The 10,263-nt window shown below is 28.0% G+C and overlaps 1 protein-coding gene across 1 annotated transcript; it reads right to left on the bottom strand.

Moving 5' to 3' along the window:
* Positions 1-2,257: 2,257 nt before the first annotated feature.
* On the bottom strand, positions 2,258-3,790 carry LOC21399230 (MLP-like protein 34). Its single transcript, XM_010088433.2, has 2 exons — positions 3,537-3,790; positions 2,258-2,721 (listed from the first exon to the last, which is right to left on the bottom strand). The coding sequence occupies exons 1-2, from the start codon at positions 3,724-3,726 to the stop codon at positions 2,456-2,458; spliced, it is 456 nt and encodes a 151-aa protein (XP_010086735.1). The 5' UTR covers positions 3,727-3,790; the 3' UTR covers positions 2,258-2,455.
* Between the last annotated feature and the right edge of the window lie 6,473 nt (positions 3,791-10,263).

Below are 10,263 nucleotides of genomic sequence, written 5' to 3'. Positions count from 1 at the left end.
AGATGTGTGTCAATTTTCCCCCCATTTAAAAAAAAAAAAAAAAAAAAGGAAGTTGACATGTTGTCCGTTCATTTCATTAGGTCAAGTTGAAAACTTGAGTTGAAAATTATATTTATGTGAGAGAAAACATTATAGCAAAAAAACTGAATTTAAATTTTTATGAAAGATAAAATATTGTAGCAAAATTTCAGTTGTGATCCGAATTGTTAAAAAAAGAGCTCGCAGAATTAATGGTTGGAGGAATTTATGTAATTACATTAGTTCGAGGGGTGCTTTTAATGACTTCACATAAATATTTTTATAAATAGAGCTCTAAGGCTCTTTATTTTGTATAATTTCATAAGATTAATAAAATTCTCACTCTCTAAAGTTTTAGTTTTAGTTTTGTATTTTCTTAGTTTTCATAACAATATATATATATATATATATAAATTGGTTTTCTTCAAGCAAGTTGTCTGACGAACTCAAAATTTGTCATGTACCACGATTTGAAATAAGAATGGATAGGAATATCCATTAAAAGCTATTTATTCAACTCTATCTTACATATTATCAAGATCTACAAAATCTTATACAGTAAGATTATGAGATCAGATAACAGAAGAAACGGCACTAGTCTATTTATTATCCATAAATTACTTATAAAATATATTATCCACAATTTTAAAAGTATTTAAATAATTTCAGTTGCGGTGATTATTGACTTTCTTTCGTATGAAAATATCGACTGTTATTATTTTTAAAGCTATCATCAACTCTCAAGTCCTTTTCGCCTTTAAATATTCAGCATTTTCCCATATTCGGGACAATATATTAAGATTTTTATGCGATTTAACTTTTCTCAATCTCTACACTTCTGCTTTTTGAAACTAAAAAACTATAAAACTATCCTTTGAAATTGAGCAACAATGATTGCAATTCCATCCCTGATCACGCACTTTTATACATGGAAAAACAATAAAGCAAAAACAAACATGCAAAAAAAAAAAAAATATATATATATATATATATATTAGATTTGAACAAAAAATGTGGAAGGTATGCTTTAAGTAGTTTTCATAAATTTTCCTCCATAAATAAATATTATTTAGTGATAAATTTGGCTTAATTAAGAACTTTTTTGTCCTTTTTCTCTTCTTTTTTTTTTTTTTTTGTCCACAAAGTGCACGAGTGATGAAGTTGATTTTTTCAAAGTAAAAAAATGTCCTTGTAGTTTGTAAAATATAAGATTAATGTTATTAAAACTAGAATGTATATTTCTAAAACTAAAGTCCTTTAATAATTAATTAACACTTTCATGATGATTTTTCCTTTGATGATAAACAATTATCATCATTAAAAGTCTAAGGAATAGTTGTTTGGAACGTGGTGGTTTCCCTCGCAAAAAATTTGAATTCAAAAAAGTTTTCCCCTATGGATTCTCTCACAAAATTTAAATTCCAATACTTCAAAGCAATTACTTTAAACTCATCTTCCAAACTGACACTAAAAATCGTGGTTAGAATGGTTTTACCGTGGTTGCCAACTAAAAATTAGTATGATTTAAAGATGTGTAGCAACGACATAATGTGTAATTTCTAAGAAGTACTGGCTTTTAACCAATTATTGAGCTCGGTTACAAGAAGATAATGATATTGTCGAGTTCTTGCTTTTCTAGAACCTCTTGATCATGCAATCTTAGAGCCCGTTTGGTTCATGGATTAGAACCATGAGATTAGAATCATTTTCGATTTACGTGTATTTTTTGTGAGAAAAAATATTGTAGCGAACCATGATTCGAATCAGAGAACGAATCCTCCAACCAAACGGGCTCTTATTTTAAATTAGCTAGGGTTTTGTTGTCGGTAACAAAGACCCTCTCAAATGTGGATTGTTGTATAAAAACACTCGCTACAAGAATTTAAATTTTTTGTTACCAAAAACCCTATTTTTGGCAGCAAAAAATGCATAACAGAAAGTATTAGTTACTAAAATTTTAGTAGCAAATAGTTTTTGTCCGCAGTACTATTTTTAATTTGTTAAGCGCTCTCTCTAATTATTGAGCAGAAATGGTCACAATGTAATCACGTGACCTAATTTTTAAGGGAAAATTGCAAAACTGTTTTGAGTGGCAAAGTAATCACCACATGGATGACCGTTGTGACCGGTTGTCTATTAGAAATATTAACGATTGTTTGTGAGGGAAAAATTCCACTACAAGATAATAATAATAATAACAGCAGCAACAACAACAACAACAATTCAGAAACAAAAAACGTTTTTCGCTTGAAGTTGTCCAAATCTTTATTCGAGTACAAAGGAACATAGTACATAACACAACGAGTACAAACATTATATGTTAATTAAACTCTCATTTATAACATGACACAAACATATTATTTATACTTATATAATTATACATAATTGATCACATAAATATTTGAACTTCAAGGATAAATATTTTATTTTGTGGAGATTATTCCTTGGAATGGTGAGCATCAATATCTTGAGCGATCTTAACCGCCATAGCAAGGTACTTGTCCGGAGCAGGAACATCTTCACTAAGTTTCTCATATTCAATGACAGTTTTTGCCACGCCTCCATTACCCTTTGGAGTAAGTTCATAGATTGGTGTAAAGCTCTTGTAGTGTTTGAATACATCTCCCTCCAATCCAACAAGCCTTATTGTCTTCGTTTCATCGTCAAACTCCAACTTCTCCTTGAAAGTCTCAGCCCTTCCATCTAACAACGATTCACCAATAAAATTATTAGAAGTCCAAATCCCAAGTATAAGAACAAAGAAGAGAATATATATATATATATATATGAGATGAGGGGTTCCTATTGATATTACAATGGCCTCGATATCAGTTATATATGTGTGTGTAAAAAAAAAAAAAAAAGGCTAGGCAATCGCACTAATGATAACAATATGTACCTTGTGTAAGTTTTTTTTTTTTTTTTCTTCCTAACAACATACTAAATGAGGTTATTTTTAAAGAATTCTAACAACATAATAAATGAGGTTATTTTCAAGGAATAATACCTTGTGTAAGTTTTTTTTTTTTTTCTTCCTAACAACATACTAAATGAGGTTATTTTTAAAGAATTCTAACAACATAATAAATGAGGTTATTTTCAAGGAATAATACCTTGTGTAAGTTTTTTTTTTTTTTCTTCCTAACAACATACTAAATGAGGTTATTTTTAAAGAATTCTAACAACATAATAAATGAGGTTATTTTCAAGGAATAATACCTTGTGTAAGTTTTTTTTTTTTTTTCCTAACAACATACTAAATGAGGTTATTTTTAAAGAATTCTAACAACATAATAAATGAGGTTATTTTCAAGGAATAATTAATATGATTTTTTCTTCTTATAGAAATATAGTTTTGTTAACTAATCAATATAATGAGAACACAACATATATATTATTATCATCTATAAAAAATAGAGATAAATTAGGGATTGGCAAATATGTACCTGAATTAATGTACTAAAACCAGTTTACAATATAATAGCACTCCAAATTATTAAAAGGATTAATTAATGTACCTATTGTATAATTCCAGAACTTAACACAGTCATGACTATCCCAGTCGCCTTCATGCACCTCCACCGCCTTAATATGGTGGCCGGCGACGTTCGGGAGATGGTGGGCGGTTCTCCGGAACATGTTATAAAACTGCTCAGGAGTTGCCTTCAGTTCAACTTCAGTCTCCACCTTACCCTTCAGATTCGCCATTATTAGCAACAGTGAATACTCTAAATTAATTAGCAGAGATATTATTTGATGAATACCTATCGTCTGCTCCTCGCAAATATATATATACACATGTCAAAGATTGTTGTTATAAAAGAAATATTTTCCATAACAAATATTGTCCACACGCATTACAGGTCTTCATCACTTTTATTATTATTTTTCTGAAAGGTACTTTTGTTATTTTATTTATGAATTAAAGATCATTATGTTATTTTACGTTGTTAATAATCATTCTTCTTTTTAATAATAGAGATATTTTTTTTAGATAAAGACATAATATTTGAATTTTAGTAAAACAAATTTTTGATAAGAGATAAATTTTAGCTGTAAAAACAGAGAAAGAGAAAAAGAAAATATCATTGTTTATCAATTTTAGACACGCAAATTTAGGGTAATTTGAAATCAAAATTAAAATTTTATAAAATTGGTCCTATTTCACATTTACATTGATGAGTAATAGGAAAAAAATTTCAAAGTACGAATAAAATTTTAGGCATCTTTATAATTAACAAATGACTCTTTATAAAATATGAACCTTTTTTTTTTAAATAAAGACATAATATATGAATTTTAGTAAAAATAATTGGTAAAAGACACAATAAAACTAAGATGGCCATAAATTTTGGCTTTAAAATAGAGAGAGAGAGAGAGATTCCCTCTTCTATATATCTAATTGACGTATCGTAAACTTGCCTGCCCTCTTCTATATATCTAATAGACGTATCGCAAACTTTCTTGTTTTACACAAAAGATGAGAATCCAAAAGTACCGTCTCGATTTAAGCATGATAGTACCCTGATTAATATGTGGCCAAGTATCATCTTAAACATCACTCGAAAAATTAAAAACTCAATACAAATAATAGATTTGAAGTATAAAAAAAAAAAAAATAGATTTCAAATCTAGCAAAAAAATAATAATATAGATTTCAAAACTACAGGGAAAACCTCCAAGAAGAAATTTTTTTAAAAAAAATCTACAAAAAATAAAAATAAAATCCAAAACCCAAATCCTACAATGCAAAATAATTTTATAGTCAATCAGAAAGTAAACTGTCTCTCTTTTCAGCACCTAAAAATCTAGATTGCAGATAAAATAGGGATTTGTGCAAGAATAGCCGATTATAAGGCATGGCTTAAGTAAAATGACAACTGTTTTTTGAAATTATAGCCAAATGTAGACCATTTTCAATGTAAATATTAATGTTAATTGTATATTTACTATTAAAAAGTGTGATATAAAAATTATTTTTATTTTTATTTTAATGCATAATACTATTTGATATGTTAAATTTATATTTTTCATAATTGTTAAGTTTTGAAAGTTATAAAAGTAAAATTTTATGTTTAAAATAATTAGAAAATATAAAAATTGTATTGATGACATAAAAAAGTAAACATTTCAACCAATAAAAATAAAATGTTAAATTTCTTATATACTATATTTGGTAAAAAAATTTATCACAAAATATAACATATGAGAAATTTAATATAATAAATAGTATTGTATTATAGAGTATTTTTTATACTCAAATATCAAATTTATAATTGATTATGGGATATGCTCTTGATTTAAGAGAAAAAAAATCCTAAAATGCTCTTAATAGGAAAAAAATCTATCCAGAATTTTGTCTCCTCCATAGCACGATGCAAGATCCCCTTCTCCGCTGAGCTGCCGCCGGCCACTGGCGGTCACCGCTGCGTTTAATGGTTAATCAAGTTTTTGTTGTCGTGAAATTTTTTGGGCTTGATGCGGTGAATGGTAAATTTATTTATTTTTTTATGAATTGAATGGTAATTTGATTGAATAAAACTAATTGACTGCTTATTTGTTTATCGGAATTGATTTATCATGTATATATATATATATATATATATATATGTGAAACAAACTGGAGATTCAATTGGAATTTGGGTGAAACTTCTGTGTAGAAGAAGTGAAGCCTCTGTGAAGTTCTGATAGCATAGGTTAACGTGAACTAGGAAGAGGAAATGGTGGGAATAAAAATGGAAAACCAAAAAAGCCATTAAAAAGACCCGGCCATCTATCTAAAGGCCTCGTTTGTTTCGTGGATTCGAGTTGAGATGTGACATTTTTTAAGAATTTTTAACTGTAGTAAAAAAATTATATATAACATTTTTTAAGAATTTTTAATTGTAAAAATCTAAAATTGAAAACTAAAATCAGTAAAATGAACGAGGTCTAAATTTAAAAAAATCTGGATAGATTTTTTTATGCGAGGTGGTTCAAAGGCCACATGGCTCAATTTCCCTGGCAAAAATATTGTTCATAGTCCGATCAAGATCCACAATTATTTAGCAATCAGATCAGGAAACCCTACATATACCTATATGAATAAGTGAGAGAGTTCTATTAACACCTTTCATTCTATTTTTTACACATACTTTCTTAAACCACCCAATTTTACTTGTTACACATCTTTTAAAAGGAAAATAATAGGAAATAGGCCAATATAAAAAATTTAAGAAAGTATATAGGCCAACTTTTAGTTATAAAAATTAATAGGCCATAACTTGTCAAGTTATGGTTCATAATCAGATAAGTTATGGACAAACTTATCAAGTTATGGTTCATAGCCAGACAAGTTATGGACAAAACCGAGAATAACTTGTCAAGTTATAGTTCATAACTAGACAAGTTATTGATGAAAACAGTAATTTATCCTATTTATTAACTTATGTAAACTATTGATCTATTAATTTTAATTCATCTCAAGTCTTGACTTATTTCCCTCTTTTTTTCCTTTTAAAATTTTTAAAAAGTCTCCGCAACTAAATCACCGCATATTCTACTTTTTATGCACACAATCTTGAACTATCCACGTTCTACTTGTAACTCCTTTTAAAATTTCAAAACAAATCCGTACAATTCAATTGTATTATTTTTGCTTGATAAAAACTATGTATTATAGTGAAACATTATCACAATCAATTGTGTTTTGTTCCGTGGAATATACGCACCCTATGTCTAATTATAATGGAAAAACTTTATCTAAAAGTGGCAATTGGCAGCTGTAGAATTGATGGCTCATGACTACTCGTACTTCATTATTTTGTTGGTAGTTATAAGGACAGAAAACGAGAGTAATGTAAAGAAATTATGAATCAAAAGGTAATTACGAATCAATTTGAGCACTTTATATCACTTTTATGTCCTGTCTATTTTCATCTACAAACATAAACCAATTTGAACACTTTATCTTATCAAAATTTGTTGTTGGTGTATAACTTCAACTTTTTGCGTAGGGCTTGCAATTTGTTAGTAATATGGGCTGCTTTTAAAATGATTTTGTTTTCAATACAAAAAAAAAAAAAATGAGATTGTTTTTTAGAATTATTTCGGGGCCGATTTTAGAATTGCGTTTGTTTAATTTTTTAAGAGATTGTTTTGAGTATAATAAAAAAGTAAAATCGTGTTTAGTTATAACTATTAATTAATATATTATAACATTATTGATAAGTACTATGAAATGAAAATAGAAAAGATAAAACAACTTTCAACCGTTTTCTAATTCCTTTACAAAAATTATTCTCACTGTTTTTTTTTTTTTCGTTTTCAAAACATTTGTTAAACAAACACAGTTTAAAGACTGTTTTCATTTTCGTACCTCAAAAAGTGTGCAAAAATGTTTTAAAAAACAAGTAAAAATTAATTCCAAATGCACTTATGATCTCTTTGCAGCAAACGTCACCATAAGCATCCTATATCTTTTTTTTTTTTTTCTTTTTTAATCATAGAGGGAGATTTGAACTCAGATATATATGGTGTTGAGATTTGCAGAATCCATATCAGATTTCACCTTAAAAAAAATCCAACTCAGAGTGACGTATCCTAATTAAATCAATGATTGATTTTTTAATTGTCTACTGAAACACGTGTTCTTGATCATAAATATACACCTAAAATTTTGTTGTTTTCTTCTCCCTATAAAAAAATACCAACTCTCCACTATCAACCATTTAAAGAAAGATAACAATAAATGAGTGAATTAACAACTCTCCCACTCAATGAGGGGAAATTAGTGGCTGAACCAAGCCCTAATAATAGAGGGTATGTTTAATTCACTGATTTGAGTTTTTAATTTGAATTGAGATGTGACTTCATGTGAGACCTTTTTACTATAGTAAAAAAGTTAAATATGACTGTTTTTTAAAGCTTTTTACTGTAACAAAACTCAAATCGGTGAAATGAACGGAATCATAAACTCTTGTCGTTGATAGTGAATGGTACTATAAGGATATCTAAATCATGTGTAAAATCTGTACAGAAAACCTCATCCGAAAAGACATGACGAAAGCAAAGTTGATTGAATTCCGAAAGTGGAAAACCACTTGAAACCTTAATTTATTACACCAAAATCTATATTTTAAAAAATTGGAAAGTCAATGAGCAATATCCCTAATAGGATATTAATTACACTTCTAATGAAAATGCAAGAAAATTTTACAAAACGAGAATTTATTCTTTCCTTGAACTGAAAAGCTGTTAACCCTCTGTTCAAAAAAAAAAAAAAAAAAAAAAGCTGCTAACCCTAATATAATTTTAATCTCGGAACTTGGAGTAAGTTTCGAAATAAACTGAATGCGAATGTATTGTCAATTTGTCATGCCTTGGAAGAGGTAAATATCACTTTGCCACCTCTCAACTGTGATGCCTATATAAATATTAAGTATAATTTGAAACATATTACCTCTATATAGGTTCTGTTCTTCTACAATAGGAACGATTTGTTAACATCTCTTGATTTTAGAAGCCACTCGGAATGTTGCCAATTACCCCACAAGAAACTTTATGAACGTTTGGTTCACAGATTTAGAACGATAATTTAGAATTATTCTCAATTTACGTGTGTTTTTTATGAGAAAAAACACTATAGCAAGCCACGAACTATGATTCAAACTATGACATGAATTCTCATACCAAACACCCTCATAGGGATGTGTCATATGTCATTAGAAAACGTTATGACTTACCTTAAGCTAAAAAAAATTTAAAAAAATAGCAAACGGTTCATATTGCAAAAGATCATGGCAAAGTTTAGGGAGCTAATAAGCTAAAAACATGATAAAGACATAAAGTCACAATATTTTATCGTATATGATATCACGAGCAAAAGACAGGTTTTTTCTTTTTCTTCGTCAGTATATAATTAATAATGTCTTAAATCTTTAAAGAAGTCATCAAATCTCACCAAATCTTAACGAAATTATTTTCTGAAAGAAACTCTTAAATTAAGATAATGAAAAAAAAATATACACTATACATATATATATATATATATATAAGTTGTTGAAACAAGGGCCCAAAAAAAAACGATAATGAAAATGACACAAATATTGTTTGTACAGTGTAAAATGGTGGAGAACAATTAAAAATCGTTGATTAATTCAAAATCTTTAGGTGCACGGAAGAGAATTGTAAAATAAATAAATAAATAAATAAGACAAAAAAAATCCAATGTTAATGTCATAATTTTTACGCTTAATCTTGGAGAAAAATATATGGTTTTCTATGGTTTGAGCAAAACCTATCATTTATGTCATTTTAATGACCTTTTATTTTTCTTTATTAATTTAATGGCAATTGTTTATTTTTGAGTGAGTGACATAAAATAATATTCTTTACCAGGAGTGATATTTTTTATTTTTTCCCCTCAATCTTGTGGTTTATGAGGAGAGCAATGTCTGAGTGGGGTCTGCAGCGGAGCTAGGAAAATTTTTCAATAAGATCGCTATAAATAGATCATTAATTATTGTTATTATTATTATTATTACCATAATTATTATTATTATTACCATAATTATCTTAAGAACTTTTTTTATTAGATGGCGGCATAATTACAAATTTCAATTATTTAGGGAGCACACAAATGAAAATTTTCTCATAATTATGAGAGTATTAACCGAAAATTTTTAAAAAGAGATTAGGTGTAAAAATTGAAACATCAATACTTGAGTGGGAGCGTCACTCAAAACTGAATTATCATTTCTTAAATTTAGCAAAGTTTTAAAGAGTCGACTATTCTGATTAATTTGATAGTGACGTTTAGTTTAGTGAATTGAATGAGACAAATTATCGGGGCTAATTTCATCTTTTTTAGTGCTAAAATAATAAGTCAAATCTATTTTGATCTCTAACTTTAAAAATGTCTTCGTATGTGGCGTTGATCTATTAATTTATCCTAAGTATCATTTTGTGTATAAGTCTATAAGAGTGTTAAAAAATAGACGTTTTGAGTTTTTACGGGGTTAAATTTATAATTTTACGTGTTAGAACATAGTAAATTAGGGGACGCTTGTTTTCTATATTAGTCTCTGATTCTGAATCATGATTCATGGTTTTTTACAGTGTTTTTTCTCACAAAAAATACACGTAAAACGAGAATGATTTTGAATCATGATTCTGAATACATAAACTAAACGTCCTCTTAGACTTCGTGGCTAGGGACAATTTTTCATGCTTCAAGGGGAATTGGCTGTATGACTTAAACAGTTG

This window comes from Morus notabilis, unplaced genomic scaffold (genome assembly GCF_000414095.1).
Source record: "Morus notabilis unplaced genomic scaffold, ASM41409v2 Scaffold985, whole genome shotgun sequence".
Taxonomy (NCBI): Eukaryota; Viridiplantae; Streptophyta; class Magnoliopsida; order Rosales; family Moraceae; genus Morus; species Morus notabilis.
Note: the sequence above shows the minus strand (reverse complement) of the source record. Positions and strands in the feature narration are given on the sequence as shown.

Coding starts and splice junctions, on each gene's coding strand:
- LOC21399230 (XM_010088433.2), bottom strand. CDS start 3,726: ATGGCGAATCTGAAGGGTAAGGTGGAGACTGAAGTTGAACTGAAGGCA. Junction 2,722..3,536: donor GTTCTGGAATTATACAATAG/GTACATTAATTA, acceptor AATCGTTGTTAG/ATGGAAGGGCTGAGACTTTC.